The following is a 21,142-nucleotide window of genomic DNA, read 5'->3' on the forward strand; positions in this document are numbered from 1 at the left end:
ATGGAGTATTCCCGTCATTAAATTTCAATGGAGAAGGAGTTGGGGACCCTACTGGATTCTATAATAGGTACGTCACGGGCTATGCTAATAGGACAGTGGGCAAAGGGTAAATGTGGGACTGTTGCTAAAAGAATAGAAGGGGATCTCCTGTCCCTATAGGGAAAGTACAATATTTATCAACCCCTACTGGATTGTAAATTTATGGTATGCTAAAATGGAGACAACATGCTTTTATTTTATATAATATATCTCCATACGGTGCATTTTTAACAAAAGTATATGTAAATAAAGCACAGAATGGTTGTGAACCCTGCAGATATGCCTCCCACTCTAACCTCATGGTTCTTTGGTTAGGAACCCTACATCCATGCCTCACAGGTTCTTTGGTTAGGAACCCTACATCCATGCCTCACAGGTTCTTTGGTTAGGAACCCTACATCCATGCCTCACAGGTTCTTTGGTTGGGAACCCTACATCCATGCCTCACAGGTTCTTTGGTTAGGAACCCTACATCCATGCCTCACAGGTTCTTTGGTTGGGAACCCTACATCCATGCCTCACAGGTTCTTTGGTTGGGAACCCTAGATCCATGTCTCACACCTGGACCTCACAGGTTCTTTGGCTGTGATTTTGTTTATTATGCTGTGATTACAGGCATGGTGCTGTGACTTCTTAAAATAAGAGTCTCCTATACTGGAATATATGTTATGTTTTTTATTGCTGAATATGCTTCAATAAAAATGTAAAAATAAAAAATAAAAACCCATATGGTTGATCAAGGTTTCTAATACAATGTTTGACAGTATTAAAATAGTAAGCAGGATTTATATATATTTTTTCCATTAAAACATTCATATTGGGGAGGCCAATCCCGTGATCGGGGGAGGCCAATCCCGGGATCGGGGGAGGCCAATCCCGGGATCAGGGGAATCCCATGATTTAGGCCAAAAAATGGCTGGGATTCAATCCCGGAATTGGAAGCTCCAATCCCGGGGATTGTGGGATTTACCTGCCCATTGTTTTTGTTAATGCCGGGCAGCGTTGAGCATCCTCAGGATGCTCAGACGCTGCCCGGCTCCCCCCTCCCGACTCCGTATGCTCCTGTAGTGCGTACTGCGTACCGTGACATGATGTCAGAGGTCACGCTATGCAGTGTGAAGCCAGCCGCCTGCGCCACCTGGACCGTGCCTCACCACCCGCACCACACCGCCCACGAGTCCTCCCACCCACAATGGTGAATCTGAAGCCTGCCACCTGGACCACACATCACAGCCCGCAAGCCCAGTTCCCTCCAATGGTGGTGAGTATTTGTGTGGGCTGGGGTGGGCGGGTCTTCAACCCAATCCCGGGATTGACCTTTTTTCAATCCCTATACCTAGGATTGAAAAGAAGGCCCGGGATTGGCCTCCCTAATTCATACAAAAAAAAGTTTGTATTTTAAAAACGGTTGTTTTTTTTCCAACCCTGAGACACACACACATATCTTGGGTGTGGTATAATAGAAAGTGTCTCGTTAGACAGTCAATAGATAGACACCACATGTTAGACAGTAAAAGGTAGACAGGGTTAAAAGGTCGACATGAAAATGGTCGACATAAAAAAGGTAGACACCTTTTTTTTTGCATTTTTGGGGTTTGTGTCGATAGTTTTGTCATCTGGGACTCCCAATTTTAGAAAGGCATCCCTTCGCGGGGCTCACTTCGCTCACCACGCTTCGGGATCGGTGGCTCGCCGCAAGGTTTATAACCAACTCTATGCCGACATGGATAGAGAAAGTATGAAAAAGTCCAAAAACATGTAAAATTGGAAATAAAACCTGTGTCTACCTTTTTTATGTCGACCATTTTCATGTCGACCTTTTGACCATGTCTACCTTTTTCATGTCGACCTTTTGACCCTGTCGACCTAATGTCAGTCTAACATGGTGTCTATCTATTGACTGTCTATCTATCATCCGGATACCACACATCTTAACCCCCCAAAACTCACATCTGCGAGTCTGTTGATGGATGTTACTTTGAAAAAAAAAATGGACAGCCCCCTTAATAGACGTCAAAGACACATGGCCTAATTCATGTTTGCACGCAACGCCGATGTTCATGCAATGGAGTGATTATCGATTATCGCAGACTGCGTGTGCGCTACGATCTCACAGCGCACGTTGCTAAGGTACCTTCAATGCCGCTCTTAGTGAGATTTTTAATGCAGGGTGATTGACCAGAAGGGATCGTTTGGGGCATGTATCTACTTTCACCTGTGATTATGTATGCACAGAAGCATGGCACCAATATCGCGACTGCCGCGGCCAGTCTGCGTGACCATAGACTCACTTGAGGAGTCGATGTTCCTCATTTCTGTGTTGTGTAGGCAGTTACTGAGGACTTTGTCATGGCTCCAGGGGGCGTCTCTATTCATTTTTTTTGGGGAAGTGGCTTCACTTGTGATGAATAGCAATTCTGTAGCCTGGACAATCGCAGCTGCGCAGGAATGTGCGTAGAAACATGATTTAGGCCCACAGTGCGGATCAACTTATACAGACTATACAGTCATGCTCAAGATGTGGACACACACAGACAAATGAGGAGGTAAGCCAAGGCACAGAGATATAAGCCAAGGAGTACCTCTGATGTTGGCAGCATGTGTGTCTCAGTGCGAAAGATGCCAATGGGTATATCCCCAGTTGTAGAGCACAGCTTCTGATACAGGCGCCCATAACAACGGATCCAAAGGTCCTCTTCTGTCACCCGCAGCTGTGAGGAGACATAGCATATTATATACAGGGGATCATCAGTGGGCAGCAAAGTGACAAAACCACTAGACAGTCATGTGGCATAGAACCCATCTCATGGAAGGTGCCACAAAGCAACAAGCTATGAAACACAGATGTAGTCACTACAGCAGCCTGTACAATGGCACCACACTGTACACTGCCATTTTATGTGTCAGGCCTGTGCTCAGCAAATGACATACTGTGCTGGATTTAGTGATGTCCAAGTTGGCCGGAGGTGCGGGTTCCCAGCTGAACACGGATGTAAAAAACGTCCGTGTTCAGCTGGGAACCCGCACCTCCGGCCAACTTGGACATCACTAAATCCAGCACAGTAGCAAAACTATGCCTTGTAAATGATTGCCGCTTTAAAAAAGTCAGAGTTCTGATGCCTTTGGATGACCTGTTTCCCTTCTCCCCCATGTGTTTTTGCCTTTCCCCCTGTTGTTACCCTGATTTCTTTTCTGTATCCATGTGTTTTAATTGTATAACCTCAATAAAGATTTAATGTTGAAAAAAAACAAAAGTCAGAGTTTGGTCGGGAACCTGCACCTCCGGCCAACTCGGACGTCATTACATCCGGCCCACTGTCTCAGCAGATCTGCAGGTTCAGTGGTGGATAATGCAAGCGTATGTCATTAAAAAGTAAATTATTTTTGCAGCACTTTATTCTCACTTTTCCCTTAGTTACTTATCTCTAATTAGAAATCTCATTTTAATATCTAAATCCTGCTAGAACACTGTAATGATGGTCGTGATTGCTGGAGGGACCAGCAGAGGATGGTATGCCCAGGGCTCCACTTCCCCTATGAGAAATATCTATCAGCCCACGGATAACTCAAGGGACAGCTGCTGAACAGCGTGGGGCTGGATCTTCCTTTCACAGTGCTTCCTATAAGCTGAGATGGTGGAGCCTTGGGCTGAATACAAGCTGAGGCCTCGAACATTTATCTGGAGTAACAAAAATAACATCAAGGAGCGGATTTAACAAAAACTCCTCACATTAGAGGATAGAGGCAAAGCAAAATGGAGGTTGTCCTGGTGTGTGGTAAATTCTGTTTTCTGTTGACTAGGGTAAGCTTTATGCATTATGTAATATGTACAGCAGGGGTATTCAACATGCAGCCCACCAGCTACTGTTAAACTACATATCCCAGAATTTCCTGCTACAGTTTTATTAGGGAATGATAAAAACTGTGGCAGGGCATGCTGCTATGTGTAGTTCCACAACAGCAGCAGGTCTTTTTTTGCATGTTTTCAAATCAAATGTGCATCTTAGTCACAAGGTGATGTCAGAAAACTGCTTAACAGGACTGCACTGATCAGTCTGATACTGTATGTGACACTTGTACATGTGTGTGTGAATGAGTCTGAATCTGTATACAAAGTGCTACGATGCAGCACCGCAGCTTTCTCTCATGCCAAGTTCTATTGTGCTTTATTTGCAACTTTGTACATATGTAAAACTAATTCCTGTGTGGTAAAAGATGGGAAGCCCCTTGTCTCTGCTTTGATTAGCCAGCGTCTATTCATGGGACAGAGGGACAGGAGGCATGTCGGCAGCTCCTGGAGCCAACAGTAACAGAAAATAGGAGGCGTGGTTCATGATCGCGGCATTCCCGCAAAGCCACACCCCATTTTGCCCAGGATATTCCCCCTTTTTGGATGCACACACCAAAGGTGCTTGCAGGAGTCCAGACTTCATTCTACATAATGTTGGGACGTTTGCACATTGCACGCTGGTTATATTGCTGCAGGCAACAGTGAACTTGGGATCAGTAGGGCAATGCATTAGGTACAATGCACACAGGAGTCTTGAGCCATCAGGTAACACAGTGGATACACTGCTGCACCTTATACCGTATAATGCACCCATGAGCCATAGGGTAATATACTGGGTATGCTGCACACTGCATACTGCTCACTGGATCCATAGGGTAATGCACATTGTTTATTAGAAGCACACTGGAAATGCTGCTCATTATTAACTAATATAAATATATATTATACTGTATATATATATATATGTTGTGGAAATAACTGCGGCACTCAGGGTCTTGAAGTAGACAAAATGTATTGAAGGTTCACAACAAAAACAACACCAACGTTTCGGGGTGTCTAACTAAGCAGTGATAAAAGTGGAGAAGTGAGCCATTGGAAAAGCTGACCATGGCAACCAATCAGCATTGACGTAACATTTATAATTTGCATACTATAAAAGTACACAGAGCTGCTGATTGGTTGCCATGGGCAATTTCTCCACTTTTATCACTGCTTAGTACATGTCCCTCTTAATAAGGAAGGTGAAGGGCCTCACTAAGAGGTCTATTTACTAAGCACTGGATGGAGATAAACTGGATGGAGATAAAGCACCAGCCAATCAGCTCCTAACTGCCTTGTCAATTCTGGGTTTGAAAAATGACAGTTAGGAGCCGATTGGCTGGTGCTTTATCTCCATCCAGTTTATCTCCATCCATTACTTAGTAAATAGACCCCTAAAACTCCTAACCAGCTCCTAACTGTCATTTTTCAAACTCAGCTTGAGACATGGCAGATAGGAGCTGGTTGGTTGGTACATTATCACCGTGCAATGTAGCACTCTCCAAAGCTTGATAAATCTGGGCCTATATGGGAAAATTGGTCATGTGGTCTACAATGTCCCAAGATTCAAATTTGTAATGTTGGTACTATGAACAATGTATGTGTTAAAGAAGTTACCCTTTATAGAACACATGGTAGCTAATATACAGTATGCAGCAGAGTTGTCTTCTTACTAACAGTGTCTTCTTCCCACAGTGCACTCTGATCTTCAAGAATTAGGCTCACGTATCCTAGCGGACTACACTCCTTCATCCTGGTCCATTCTAATATTCATCAGCGCTTTCCTACCAAACCAGATTCCTTACACACTGATAACAGAAACTGCTTCATCACTTTCTCATTATGGGGGACATTCATGAAGCAGTGAAAAGAGTGGACAAGTGAGCCTGTGGAGAAGTTGCCCATGGCAACCAATCAGCTGCACCGTACAATTGTATAGTATGCAAATTATAAATGTTACTTCAATGTTGATTGGCTGCCATGAGCAACTTCTCCACTGCCTCATTTCTCCACACTTTTCACTGCTTCATGAATAGACCCCTATATCACCACTCTTCCTATTCTAAAGCTCTACAAGGTGATCACAAAGGGAATACATATGTATTCCCAGCAGACGGGACGCCGGATGTCAGTATTCCGACAGCAGGATCCCGGCAGCGGGGCGAGAACTCGCTGCACTCGCCACGCTGCAGGCACGGCAGCTCGCTGTGCTTGCCACAGGATCTATTCACACTCTATGGGGTATATGCAATTGCGGTCGAATTCCCGAAATTGTTGAAAAACGGGACTTTTTCGCAAAAAAAAAAAAAATTGACAATGCAATTCAGTACTTTCCGTCAAAAAAAAAACCGCACTTTCAAAATTCGACTTTTTGAAATTCGACATTTGTCAAATTCGACTTTTCTGCAATGGTACAAATGCGGCAATTCGACAAAAGTATATTCAATTGAAGTTTGGAAATTCGACAACAGTGCTTTTAGACAGTAAATTCGTAATTTTCAATCCGCCACACTTTGGCGGGTGAATCTAATAAAAAATTTTAAAACATGTTTTTTTTGGTGTTTTTTTTATTGGTAATAGCATATCTATTTATATTAGAAGGGATTAGGTACTTGGTTTGTCTTTTTGGGAGGCACAAGTATTATTTATATATTTTTAAAAATATATATATATATTTTTTTTAGATGGAATGGTAAAATCCCGGAAAAAAATGGCGTGGGGTCCCCCCTCCAAAGCATAACCAGCCTCGGGCTCTTCGAGCCAGTCCTGGTTCTAAAAATCCAGGGGAAAAATGGACAGGGGATCCCCCGTATTTTTAAAACCAGCACCGGGCTCTGCGTCTGGTGCTGGTGTAAAATATACGGGGGACAAAAAGAGTAGGGGTCCCCCGTATTTTTTACACCAGCATCGGGCTCCACTAGCTGGACAGATAATGCCACAGCCGGGGGTCACTTTTATACAGCGCCCTGCGGCCGTGGCATTAAATATCCAACTAGTCACCCCTGGCCGGGGTACCCTGGGGGAGTGGGGACCCCTTCAATCAAGGGGTCCCCCCCCAGCCACCCAAGGGCCACGGGTGAAGCCCGAGGCTGACCCCCCCATCCAAGGGCTGCGGATGGGGGGCTGAAAGCCTTGAGAAAATGACAAGAATATTGGTTTTTCCTGTAGTACTACAAGTCCCAGCAAGCCTCCCCCGCAAGCTGGTACTTGGAGAACCACAAGTACCAGCATGCGGGAGAAAAACGGGCCTGCTGGTACCTGTAGTACTACTGAGGAAAAAATACCCAAATAAAAACAGGAGACACACACCTTGAGAGTAAAACTTTATTTCACACCTGCCGACACACACATACTTACCTATGTTGTCCCCCGCCGACTGCCACGTCTCCTGATCCGACGATCCAGGGTACCTGTGAATAAAATTATACTCACCTCAATCCAGTGTCCAGATATAAATCCTCGTACTTGGCAAAACAAATAAACGAACACCCGGACCAGCGGACTGAAAGGGGTCCCATGTTTTCACATGGGACCCCTTTCCCTGAATGCAGAGATCCCCCCCGTGACTGCTGTCACAGAAAGGTCTCTTAAGCCAATCAGCGAGCACAACGTCCTGGCACTCTGCTGATTGGCTGCACGTCTGAGCTGTCAGACAGCGCATCGCAAAGCCTCTCCATTATACTCAATGGTGGGAACTTTGCGTCAGCGGTGAGGTCACCCGCGGTCAGCGGCTGACCGCAGGTAACCCCACCGCTGATGGCAAAGTTCCCACCATTGAAAGTAATGGAGGGAGCTGTGCGATGCGCTGTCTGAGCTCACACGCGCATACAGCCAATCAGGTGAGTGCAACGAAGTAGCGCTTCCTGATTGGCTGAAGGGACCTCTGTGACAGCAGTCACGTGGGGTCCCGGCATTCGGGGAAAGGGGTCCCATGTGAAAACATGGGACCCCTTTCAGTCCGCTGGTCCGGGTGTTCGTTTATTTGTTTTGCCAAGTACGAGGATTTATATCTGGACACTGGATTGAGGTGAGTATAATTTTATTCACAGGTACCCCGGATCGTCGGATCAGGAGACGTGGCAGTCGGCGGGTCAACATAGGTAAGTATGTGTGTGTCGGCAGGTGTGAAATAAAGTTTTACTCTCAAGGTGTGTGTCTCCTGTTTTTATTTGGGTATTTTTTTTCCAGTAGTACTACAGGTACCAGCGGACCCGTTTTTCTCCCGCATGCTGGTACTTGTGGTTCTCCAAGTACCAGCTTGCGGGGGAGGCTTGCTGGGACTTGTAGTACTACAGGAAAAAACAATATTCTTGTCATTTTCTCAAGCCTATCAGCCCCCCATCCGCAGCCCTTGGATGGGGGGGACAGCCTCGGGCTTCACCCGTGGCCCTTGGGTGGCTGGGGGGGACACCCCTTGATTGGAGGGGTCCCCACTCCCCCAGGGTACCCCGGCCAGGGGTGACTAGTTGGATATTTAATGCCACGGCCGCTGTATAAAAGTGACCCCCGGCTGTGGCATTATCTGTCCAGCTAGTGGAGCCCGATGCTGGTGTAAAAAATACGGGGGACCCCTACTCTTTTTGTCCCCCGTATTTTTTGCACCAGCACCAGGCGCAGAGCCCGGTGCTGGTTTTAAAAATACGGGGGATCCCCTGTCTATTTTTCCCCCGGATTTTTAGAACCAGGACCAGCTCGAAGAGCCCGAGGCTGGTTATGCTTTGGAGGGGGGACCCCACGCAATTTTTTTCGTGTTTTTTCCCGTTTTTACCCGTTTTTTAAAAATCGGAACAAAATCCGTCAAATCGGCCGCTTTTCGTCAGCGGGACTGTCGAATCCGTTTTTTTATTGAATATGGTCAATTTCGGCACCCACTTGCCGAAATTAGATGGTCGAATTGTGTCGAATTAAAAAACGGCCGAAAAATTGCCGCGATTCGCCGCTAATTGCATATACCCCTATGGCTGATATGTAAACCCACCAGTGGGAATAGCCCGTGAGCCAATATTCTGGCTTGCTGCATTGGCAGCTGTCAGGATTCCAGCGTTGGTATCCTGACCGCCGGGATCCCGACAGCCGGCAAATTGATTGCCTCCCTCACAAAGCATGGGCTAAGCATGTGTGGGGAATGCAAACTGCTGGAATTTAGTAAATTGTAACATCGGAGAACTTACAGCACACAGGAATCCAGAGCCAGGCATTGAGTCCAGACCAAGTAAGAGGCGGGTGATGGAGATCATGTAATCCTTTACAAAGGACTGTACCAGATACAGGGGAAGAGAGTGAGCAACAGCAGGGGTTACAGGATGCTGCTACAGGAATATTAACTGGAAGAGAGAGGTTATATGGAGTAATAGGGGGAGATATAGGGAGAGGTTATATGGAGTAATAGGGGGAGATATAGGGAGAGGGTATATGGAGTAATAGGAGGAGATATAGGGAGAGGGTATATGGAGTAATAGGGGGAGATATAGGGAGAGGGTATATGGAGTAATAGGGGGAGATATAGGGAGAGGTTATATGGAATAATAGGAGGAGCTATAGGGAGATGTTATATGGAGTAATAGGAGGAGCTATAGGGAGGGGGTATATGGAGTAATACAAGGAGTTATAGGGAGAGGGTATATAGAGTAATAGGAGGAGATATAGGGAGATGTTATATGGAGTAATAGGAGGAGCTATAGGGAGGGGGTATATGGAGTAATAGGAGGAGCTATAGGGAGATGTTATATGGAGTAATAGGGGGAGATATAGGGAGAGGGTATATGGAGTAATAGGGGGAGATATAGGGAGAGGGTATATGGAGTAATAGGGGAAGATATAGGGAGAGGTTATATGGAATAATAGGAGGAGCTATAGGGAGATGTTATATGGAGTAATGGGAGGAGTTATAGGGAGGGTGTATATGGAGTAATACGAGGAGTTATAGGGAGAGGTTATATGGAGTAATTGGAAGAGATATAGGGAGAGAGTGTATGGAGTAATAGGAGGAGATATAAAGAGAGGGTATATGGAGTTATAGGAGGAGATATAGGGAGAGGATATATGGAGTAATAGGAGGAGATCTAGGGAGAGGGTATATGTAGTAATAGGAGGAGTTATAAGAGAGGGTATATGGAGTAATAGGAGGAGATATAGGGAGAGGTTATATGGAGTAATAGGAGGAGATCTAGCGAGAGGTTATATGGCGTAATAGGAGGAGCTATAGGGAGAGATTATATGGAGTAATAGGAGGAGTTATGAGAGGGTATATGGAGTAATAGGAGGAGATCTAGGGAGAGGGTATATGGAGTAATAGGAGGAGATATAGGGAGAGGTTATATGGAGTAATAGGAGAAGATATAGGGAGAGGGTATATGGAGTAATAGCGGAAGATATAGGGAGAGGTTATATGGAATAATAGGAGGAGCTATAGGGAGGGGGTATATGGAGTAATACGAGGAGTTATAGGGAGAGGTTATATGGAGTAATTGGAAGAGATATAGGGAGAGAGTGTATGGAGTAATAGGAGGAGATATAAAGAGAGGGTATATGGAGTTATAGGAGGAGATATAGGGAGAGGATATATGGAGTAATAGGAGGAGATCTAGGGAGAGGGTATATGTAGTAATAGGAGTTATAAGAGAGGGTATATGGAGAAATAGGAGAAGATATAGGGAGAGGTTATATGGAGTAATAGGAGGAGATCTAGCGAGAGGTTATATGGGGTAATAGGAGGAGCTATAGGGAGAGATTATATGGAGTAATAGGAGGAGTTATGAGAGGGTATATGGAGTAATAGGAGGAGATCTAGGGAGAGGGTATATGGGGTAATAGGAGGAGATCTAGGGAGAGGGTATATGTAGTAATAGGAGGAGTTATAAGAGAGGGTATATGGAGTAATAGGAGGAGATATAGGGAGAGGTTATATGGAGTAATAGGAGGAGATCTAGCGAGAGGTTATATGGCGTAATAGGAGGAGCTATAGGGAGAGATTATATGGAGTAATAGGAGGAGTTATGAGAGGGTATATGGAGTAATAGGAGGAGATATAGGGAGAGGTTATATGGGGTAACAGGAGGATATCTAGGGAGAGGTTATATGGAGTAATAGGAGGAGATCTAGGGAGAGGTTTTATGGAGTAATAGGAGGAGATATATGGGGAGAGGGTATATGTAGTAATAGGAAGAGTTATAAGACAGGGTATATGGAGTAATAGGAGGAGTTATAGGGAGAGGTTATATGGAGTAAAAGGAGGAGCTTTAGGGAGAGGGTGTATGGAGTTATAGGAAGAGATATAGGGAGAGGTTATATAGAGTAATAGGAGGAGATATAGGGAGAGGTTATATGGAGTAACAAGAGGAGATATAGGGAGCGGGTATATGGAGTAATAGGAGGAGATATAGGGAGAGCTTATATGGAGTCACAGGAAGGGATATAGGGAGAGGTTATATAGAGTAATAGGAGGAGATATAGGGAGTAATAGGGGGAGTTATAGGGAGAACTTATATGGAGTAATAGGAAGGGATATAGGGAGAGGGTATATGGGATAATAGGACGAGATATATGGGTTGAGGGTGTATAGAGTAATAAGAGGGGATATAGGGAGAGGGTATATGGAGTAATTGGAGGATATATAGGGAGAGGTTATATAGAGTAATAAGAGGGGATATAGGGAGAGGTTATATGAAGTAACAGGAGGAGATATAGGGAGAGGGTATATGGAGTAACAGGCGGAGAAATAGGGAGAGGCTATATGGAGTAACAGGCGGAGATATAGGGAGAGGTTATATGGAGTAATAAGAGGAGATATATGGAGCGGGTATATGTAGTAATAGGAGGAGATATAGGGAGAGGTTATATGGAGTCACAGGAAGGGATATAGGGAGAGGTTATATAGAGTAATAGGAGGAGATATAGGATGTAATAGGGGGGAGTTATAGGGAGAACTTATATGGAGTAATAGGAAGGGATATAGGGAGAGGGTATATGGGATAATAGGACGAGATATATGGGTTGAGGGTGTATAGAGTAATAACAGGGGATATAGGGAGAGGGTATATGGAGTAATTGGAGGATATATAGAGTAATAAGAGGGGATATAGGGAGAGGTTATATGGAGTAACAGGAGGAGATATAGGGAGAGGGTATATGGAGTAAGAGGGTATATGGAGTAATAGGAAAAGGATGCGTTGAGTGGATGGAAGAGTGACACAGAGAGATAATATTGAGGTATATAAGAATATTAGGAATGAAGAGGGAGGAGCTGCAGGAAGGGGGTATATGCTACAGTATAATAAGACAGCAAGGTGTACATAGAGTTTTACAATTACCTCCTACATCCAGTACCTGGTATAGAAGAGTATCCAACATGCTGACACTGAAGACCTTCCCGGCAGCAAAGGGCAGTCTGAACATGAAGACCAGGTTAGACCCCCGCTCACGCTCCCTCTGCGAGAGGACAGAGCTATGAGGGTGGGATTAGGATTAGGGGAAGAGATAGGGAGATGACAGACATTAGAGAGACAGTCAGAAAGATATCATGGGGAGTGACAGCATGTACCTTCTCCAGTTTAGAAAGCACCACTGAGTATTTATCCTTGGCCTTGAACTGCATGAACCTCATGTTTGCTGGATGTGTTAATTCTGTAATGATATTGAGTCCAGGGAACAACCTGAAAGAGGCCAAAGGGAGATCCTTCCATAAAACCATCGGGATATATATATAAAATATCAAATAAGGATTTGCCTACAGTAGTTGACTGTTTAATACAAACACAAAAGGAGACAGGTCATTATATTTTCCATATGTACATAGAATATAAGAGAGGTTCTGACATTACAGAGGCACAACTATAATAATTTGTTACCAGAAGACGTGGCAGAATGATATATAAATCAATGTACAAACGATCAGAAAGTTTCATTCAAGATGACAGATACATTCACTGTAATATGTGGACAATCTGTACATGATGGTCCATAGAAACTAACTTATATTACAGTATGCAATCAGAATTATGGCCCTCATTCCGAGTTGTTCGCTCGGTATTTTTCATCGCATCGCAATGAAAATCCGCTTAGTACGCATGCGCAATGTTCGCACTGCGACTGCGCCAAGTAACTTTGCTATGTAGAAAGTAATTTTACTCACGGCTTTTTCATCGCTCCGGCGATCGTAATGTGATTGACAGGAAATGGGTGTTACTGGGCGGAAACACGGCGTTTCAGGGGCGTGTGGCTGAAAACGCTACCGTTTCCGGAAAAAACGCAGGAGTGGCCGGAGAAACGGTGGGAGTGCCTGGGCGAACGCTGGGTGTGTTTGTGACGTCAACCAGGAATGACAAGCACTGAACTGATCGCACAGGCAGAGTAAGTCTGAAGCTACTCCAAAACTGCTACGAGGTTTGTGATCGCAATTTTGCGATTACTTCGGTCGCACTTTTAAGAAGCTAAGATACACTCCCAGTAGGCGGCGGCTTAGCGTGTGTAACTCTGCTAAATTCGCATTGCGACCGATCAACTCGGAATGAGGGCCTATGTGTTTAAAGGAAGAACATTCCTTCCATATGCTTTTGCATTCGTAGAAAGTTATACAGTATATAAGAAATGTAAAACTGGCTTCCCAGTGCAGGGGATAGGCATGGGTACAGAAACACTAGAGTAGCACAATGGAAAATTCCCTACATAGGGGTATGTTCAATACCTGTCGGATCATTTCCGACGGAAAGGATCCGACAGGTCAGCATTGAATGAGCGGCCAAATCCGACTGTGGGATTTGGCCGTTCTCGACAACTGTCACACAGCCGCTCATGCCCCGTGCTGTCCCATCCGTGCTGCTGCTGTTTCCTGTTCCTCGCACTTCCACGGTCCTCGCCTCACCCGTCCACGCTCCTCGCCTCACTCTTCCACGGTCCTCTTCTCACATGGTCCTGTCCCCTCCTACCTGTCCCCGCTCCCCCGACTCATCTACCCAGTTCCGACAATGTCAGTCCGACTTTAAAAAAGTTGGATTGACATTGTCGGAACCAGGGCCAAAACCTGTGGGTTTGGCCGCGTTCCCGACAATACACACGTGGATTCCGACAAACCCTGTGTTCTTTGACAAGTCGGGAAATCCCGACTTGTCGGAAAAAAACAGACGGCATTGAATAGGTCGGAACCCCTTCCAAACTAAACCTATCAGAAACTGCCTTCTTTCCAACAGGTACTGAATACACCCCATAGTTATAAATAGAGATGTGTTTTGGTTTTGGTTGTAAGTCAATGTCAGGTTTTGATTTTGTGACCAGGTGGAATTGCACCCTTTATATACTTCAGTGAATGGAGGAACAGCAACAAGCCATCAAAACTTACACAAGAAAATGTAACACAGGGAGAGGAGGGGGAATGTACCTTACTCTAGCACACTGGAGAATACTCTGCTTTATGCAAGCTATGGAAACCATTTGTAGTAGCAACTAATGAAATGTGGAAAAAGACTCATAAAAATTAACCTCAATTTCTATGAGGAAGATCTTTGCCGCCCAATGCAAAAATGTACAGAGACGTCTGTAATAGTGGATTCCAGTGTTGGCAATTTATATTTATATATTTAACACACTGCTGTGAATCACTGCGCTTATATAATTATAGTAACAGTGGCAAATAATTGGTTAATACTGCACTGCGGGCAGTGACAAAAAAAACACCAGTGAGTTAATGCTGCCGTTGTATTAGGAGGATAATATTGTTGATATTTGTCCTGGTAGTCTAGTGGCTGTGCTCGCAGACCGGCGACTGATACTGAATCCAAAACACAAGAGATCCGACGCCGTTAAGATGACGTTTTACCTCGTTTTGGAATCCGAGCCTGTTGGGAAAACCCTAGCCAGTGCTCGGATTCCCTTGAATCACAGAAGTTCAGGGGAACCGAATCCTCTCATCTCTAGTTATAATTGAAGGGTAAGGAATGTTGGATGAGCTACGGTATTACTTGGGCAAAATTATACCCAGGATCACTTACAACCAGTTGAATAATTTAACCCATAGTACATGGTATCCACAAAGCAGCTTTTCCAGGTAATTCCAGCGTTGGTATTACTTGGTGGAGCAATTGGAGACTGGGAATCGGTCTTCTTAATTGCTCCTGTTAATAATGGGGTTCAGCAACCAAATCTAACCTGATAATATCCATTCTTAATAGAAGATGACCAGATTGCTTTATGGCGAGTGGTCTTCTATCTTAATCGTGCGCAGGGGGCGTTACAATGCAGCACTCAATTGTCGTAAGAACTGGAACTTACTGAGGACAGTCCTGTGCTCCAGAAACGTTGGGTTGCTATATTCGATTGTGATGTTTCTGTATAGTCGCAGACATCAAAGGCTCAATTAATTCAATGCAAACGGTTTTGCCACACATCGTCACAAGGCCCTGCTTAGCACAAATTAGCCACTTTGGGGGTATTCAGTTGTTTGAAAAGTCAGTTTGGTGTCTCTGTTTTTTCCTATTTCATAGAGAGGAAAAAACAGACACCCAACCGACTTTTCAAACATTTGAATTCCCCCCTTAGTGTTCTACTGTACATCTCTGTGGAATGCAAAACAAAACTTGGGATGTTGATTGGCACATTGTCCTGTTCCCATTACAGCACACTGCTGACATCTCAAAGAACTGATTTGCCGCCTTAGGGGTAGCCGCTGCTGTAGCGCTGCTCTCCCCCGTCTGCCCGTGGCTCTCCCCCGTCTCTCCCCCCCAGTCCCTCCTCTCTCATAGCCGCAGCTCCCCGTCCCCCCCTCTCACAGCCTCCGCTCCTCATCAGCCGCCGCTCCCCGTCTCCCCCTCTCTCACAGCCGCCGCTCCCCGTCTCCCCCTCTCTCACGGCCGCCGCTCCCCGTCAGCCGCTGCTCCCAGTCTCCCCCTCTCTCACGGCAGCGTCCACCCGGCTCCAGCATGCGAGGTCTCGCTTGCTGGAGCTGGGCGGACGCGTCTGTGAGCGGCGGCTGTGACATCCTCCAGCGCTGCTCAACCCGTCCCCGCCTCGGCTCTCCCCGTCCCCGTCTTCGGTGCTGCTCTCCCCATCTCACTCGACTTTTTTAAAAATCGAAATGAGATGGTCGAAAAGGTTTTCGACACAAGCACGTGGATTGGAAGCTATTCCGCCGATCCATGTGCTTTTCGACAAGTCGAATTCATCACTTGTCGAAAAATTTGGGGTTATATTGAATAGGTCGAATCACGATTCAACCTTAAAAAGTCGAAAACTGATGTCTTTTCGACAGACAGCAGCTTTCAACTTCAACTGAATATACCCCTTAGAGTAACTATAAGGATAACACTTAATAGAATTTTGGATAAAGCTTACAAGCAGTATGTGATCAATGTATGGCCCTTGTTTGTATAGCTAGGACTTGGAACTGCTGCTGCAGAACCTGCTTTCCAGGGGTGGGTAGGTCCATGAAACTGTTGACCACATACTGCATATTTTCTATACAGTATATCAATTGGAATGTTGTTTTCGAAATACTTAAGAAAGCATCTGGTCCACATGGACTGAATCCTGGTCCGTGTTAGATGGGGAAAATATTGTTTCTAAATAACTCTCCCAAGAGACAGATTTGCGTTCTTTTTATTACAATGTTATTGCTGTGTGCTTATGTCTGCTAAAATATTGATGAGCAAACAGAAAGTATGTTTATTGTAAGATCTTTTTTTCATAATGCAATTCCCATGTCAGTTGGATCAGCTGCATTGGTTGTCTTGTCATTTACAAGACCTCATACTAAGTATTGTATTCTTTTTTTTTTTTTATTGCTGAGTTTTGGTTTTCTGCCAAATGAAAAAATAAATTAAACAAATTCTCCCAAGATCTTATAAAAGTTTTGCTGCTTGCAACGATTATCATGCTACACTGAACTTTCCTTTATTTTTGTTCCACTATTTCTGTATCTTCCCCCAAAGCTCCTATGTCAGTCTTTTATTTGTGTGATAAATTACAATACATATAGAGAGGTGTGGTATATTAGGTCAATATTCTTCATGTCAACACTGCTAAAATGTCGGCATTATAGAATGTTAAAAACCCATCCCTTTGGTCCAGGGGTCACTTACCTGGTCCCGGCAGAAACAGTGGCTTCTGGGCAACGGTGGTCGCTTGAGGAGCAGTTCCGGTGAAGTCATCTGATGCTCCGGTGTTATGGTGATGACAGTCTCCCCATCCCTAAACCTAATACCTACACCTAATGCTCCCTTTAGTGCGTAACCCTAACCTCTCCACATAGCCTAACCTTAACCTCTCCCTAGTGCCTAACACTCCCATCTCTCTACCTAACCCTAATATCGACTAGAGACGAGTGGGTTCAGATTTACTCGGTTCTTTACGCCAGAATTATCACCATTTCTTATTTTCTGGATTTTTCTTATTGGTTAACCAAAACACGTGACATCCGATAGCCAATAAGGAGATTTGGGTAAATCCGAGTAAAACCGAACCCGCTCATCTCTAATTTCGACATTCTGAGAATGTTGGGATTTCACATATCAACATTTCTTATGTCGATACTGTGAACATGTTGACATTGAGAGGAATAGGTAACATATATAACCTCCTATATTTGCTCAGAGAATGTACACGGCATAATTAAGCAAAGAACATTTTGAAGATGAGAATAGGTGAAGAGCCATTCCCACTGGGCAAGGTGCCACATCGCGGTAATTGCATGGTTAATGAGCCACACAAGTGCAAATGGAAAGTCTTACCTAAAAAGGGTTTGTACATTGACAATGGTCCGTGCATCTGCCATATAATCTTCCTCTGCGATCATGGAGTTCTCTTCCCCAACGACAACCATATGTGCGGCATAACTCACCCCACAGCGCAACATGTCATCCAGACTGTAGAAAGAGTACAGCCACTGTGTGCACTGACAATACAATACTAACAAATATAGTAACATCGTAATAAACTGTCCATATTACTGCATCAAACTGCAGCCCGTCTTATCTCCAGATGTAACTTGTATTCCTGTATTACAATTTATTAACTAGAAAAAATGTCTTATCTCCTTACACCTTGGATGTTTGCACAATTATATTATATAAACGACCTCTTTGTTTAATGCAGAGGGACAACATCACATATACGCATAAAATTACTCATTAAGCCGTAATCTGTTTTGAAAATGCAAATTACAGTCATGTTAGACGTTTCGTAGACCACCTAAAGATAATGCATACCCATGTGCTGAGCGGAGTAGTTGCCCAAAGCCACCAATCAACTTAAAGCTGGCTCTGGCCACACCCACACAGCACTGGACATAGCTCCTCCCCTTCTCAGTACAGGCCCTTCAACATTTTCAGTCCCAGTGGGAGACGGGAGAGTAATAAAATAATTAAAGAGAGATAAAGTACCAACCAATTAGCCACGTTATAGGCTGTGTTTGAAAAATCACAGTTTTAAAGGTAATTGGTTGGTACTTTATCTCTCTCCACTGTGGGGTCTATTCATGAAGCAGTGAAAAGAGTGGAGAAACAGACAAGTGGAGAATTTGCTCATGGCAACCAATCACCATGGCCCTCATTCCGATTTGTTCGCTCGCAAGCTGCTTTTAGCAGCATTGCACACGCTAAGCCGCCGCCTACTGGGAGTGAGTCTTAGCTTAGCAGAATTGCGAATGAAAGATTCTCAAAATTGCGAATAGAAATTTCTTAGCAGTTTCTGAGTAGCTCGACACTTACTCTGCCACTGCGATCAGTTCAGTCAATTTCGTTCCTGGTTTGGCGTCACAAACACACCCAGCGTTCGCCCAGACACTCCCCCGTTTCTCCAGCCACTCCCGCGTTTTTCCCAGAAACGGCAGCGTTTTTTCACACACACCCATAAAACGGTCAGTTTCCGCCCAGAAACATCCACTTCCTGTCAATCACACTCCGATCACCAGAACAAAGAAAAAACCTCGTAATGCCATGAGTAAAATACCAAACTTCTTAGCAAATTTACTTGACACAGCCGCAGTGCGAACATTGCGCATGCGCAGTTAGCAGAAAATCGCACCGATGCGAAGAGAACAACTCGGAATGAGGGCCATATCCCTAAAGGTGGGTACACACTGGCCGATATATCGGTTGTTCCATTCCACAGTCGATATATTGCGGGTCCGTCGGCCAGTGTGTACGGGCGATATGTCTATGAACTCCGTAGTTCACAGACATATCGCATCGGCCCCGCAGCACAGCCGACGGCCAATATATCTACCAATATATTGGCGCATCGCTGTGTGTGTACGGGCGACCAGCCGGCTGCCCATACACATGTTGCGGTGGCCGGCGGTGATTGACAGCTGAACACGCCCGCCCAGTTCATGACGTCAGTCCCCGACGGATCGGGCAGTGTGTATGCACAGCACACTGGCCGGGAGTTACTAAGGCATCGCCGCTGTGCGATGCCTTTGCACTTCTGCGGGGAAGCCGGCACTGACATGCGGGGCGGACTAGCCCTGTGCTGGGCGTCCCCCCGCATGTCAGGAAATTTATCATAGCTGTGGAAAATTTTGCACAGCTACGATCAACTCGGAATGACCCCCAATATGCGGAAAACAGAGCGTGAGCAAATTTCCGGTTTTTGAAGGTGGATGTGTCAAATCTTCTTAAGAGAACAAGTGGAAAAGTTGCCCATAACAACCAATCAGATTTCAGCTATCACTTATCAAGTACATTTTATAATAATAGCAAGAAGCTGATTGACGCTCCGAGTGTGCACTCTGCAGTGTGGACAGCTGCTCAGGGCATCCTTATGATGCTTAGTGCAGTGCTGCACTTCCCAGTGCTGGTGGTCTCACCTCCTTGGTGCAATGTCATGTGCTCAGGCCCACTGCAGCCCTGCTAAGCCACTGCTGATTGGTTGCTAGAGGCAACTTGTCCACCTGTCATCTTTCAAGGACATGATATAGCTTACCATTTGTTTTAAATCACACAGTGTCTCTTACTCACTTGTCAATGGATCCCACCATGTAATAGACAAGAGGGAACCAGCAAATTGCCTCAAGAAACTGTGGATCCGGCCTGCAAGATAAACATTAAACAACTGTATAGGCACAGATATTATTAAACACAATGTACATACTGTAACTGATCAACCACTGGCGCCCTAAGCCCCAACTCATCCACTAACTACACCTTTTAAAAAGAACATGCTAGAGCTTCACCAGTTCTGTGACACAGAATTATATGTTGGCACTGTGCCTCAGTAAGAGGCATATTTAGTACAATCCGCATCTCAGATACAATTGTGAAGCGATAAATCTGCCTGAATTCACATTGCGATATTTGAAAATATTGCACAAATGTATTCAAAATGACATGCAAGATAGCTCCCTCCCTGCACTTCTCAGAGAGCCTTTAGAATAAAGCTACCTCCCCCGTTCTACTGCCTCTAGCCCCCTTTCCTCTCCTGTGGGCCTCCCCTCCGTGATGTGTGTACCCTGTCCCCCCGGATCTGCTGCTGCCCAGCTCCCTACCGCTGCTCCTGTTTCTCTAGTTATAAAGTAAATTAAATAAACATATTTGCACTATACCCGGTTAGCTCATCTGTGTGGTCAGCAGAGGCGCAGTGTAAATGTCAGCTGGGACTGTCACTGCACCTCAGCTGACAGCATAGGTCAGCTGACAGCACAGATCAGCTGACCAGGTCACAGAGAAGGAGCTCACTAATAGTCTATCCCTAAATGACGGTATTCATTTTCTACTATAACTATTTATTTTCCCGGTGATTAGCCTGTGGTCTAATTAGACACACAGACTGATCACAGAAGCCAACTCCGGGCTCTGCTCTGCATGTTTCCATGCAGGAAGGGCAGAGCAGGAGTAGGGGAAACAGAGGGAAGCCAGCATAATGCCATCTGAAGATGGCGTTGTTATCGCAAGGCTCCCTTGGGTATTATTTAACATTTTAACATTAGTACATTTTAACAGATTGCATTTTCCATTAGAGGTATGCTAAAAATAAGCACATTGAAGGGCATGGAGGAGAATTTTGTAAATTCTCCTCCAAAAGCTCTTTCATGCTTTTAAGTGATACATAAAAAATGTGAAAGGGGTATGAAAAAAATATTGAATCTGAAGGACATATTAGACAATCCAGCATGTCCAACTGAACGATATTACCTAATCGGTCGCCTGCATACATGCTGCAATTATCTGCCGACCCTCCAATATCATGTGGATCGGCGAGATAATTGTAGCATGTATATCCAGCATAAGTTAGATAACTATGTTTAACCTATGCTTTGTGCAGGGAAAGTGTCACCTCTGAATCCATCTC

At 44.9% G+C, this 21,142-nt stretch overlaps 1 protein-coding gene across 4 annotated transcripts in view; it reads right to left on the reverse strand.

Annotated features, from left to right (window-relative positions):
- The window catches only part of LOC134936382 (potassium channel subfamily T member 2-like), a 245,676-nt gene that overhangs the window by 13,206 nt on the left and 211,328 nt on the right, over window positions 1-21,142 (reverse strand). For 2 of the 4 annotated variants that reach the window (XM_063931411.1, XM_063931412.1), the window contains exons 21-26: window positions 19,813-19,884; window positions 17,584-17,718; window positions 12,408-12,519; window positions 12,194-12,295; window positions 9,040-9,123; window positions 2,622-2,750 (exon numbers count right to left, since the gene is read on the reverse strand). In XM_063931411.1, coding sequence (XP_063787481.1) covers window positions 2,622-2,750; window positions 9,040-9,123; window positions 12,194-12,295; window positions 12,408-12,519; window positions 17,584-17,718; window positions 19,813-19,884 — 634 coding nt within the window. The remainder of the gene's footprint in view (window positions 1-2,621; window positions 2,751-9,039; window positions 9,124-12,193; window positions 12,296-12,407; window positions 12,520-17,583; window positions 17,719-19,812; window positions 19,885-21,142) is intronic. The other 2 variants (XM_063931414.1, XM_063931413.1) reach the window with 2 other exon arrangements.

This window comes from Pseudophryne corroboree, chromosome 6, assembly GCF_028390025.1.
Source record: "Pseudophryne corroboree isolate aPseCor3 chromosome 6, aPseCor3.hap2, whole genome shotgun sequence".
In the NCBI taxonomy this organism is placed as follows: domain Eukaryota; kingdom Metazoa; phylum Chordata; class Amphibia; order Anura; family Myobatrachidae; genus Pseudophryne; species Pseudophryne corroboree.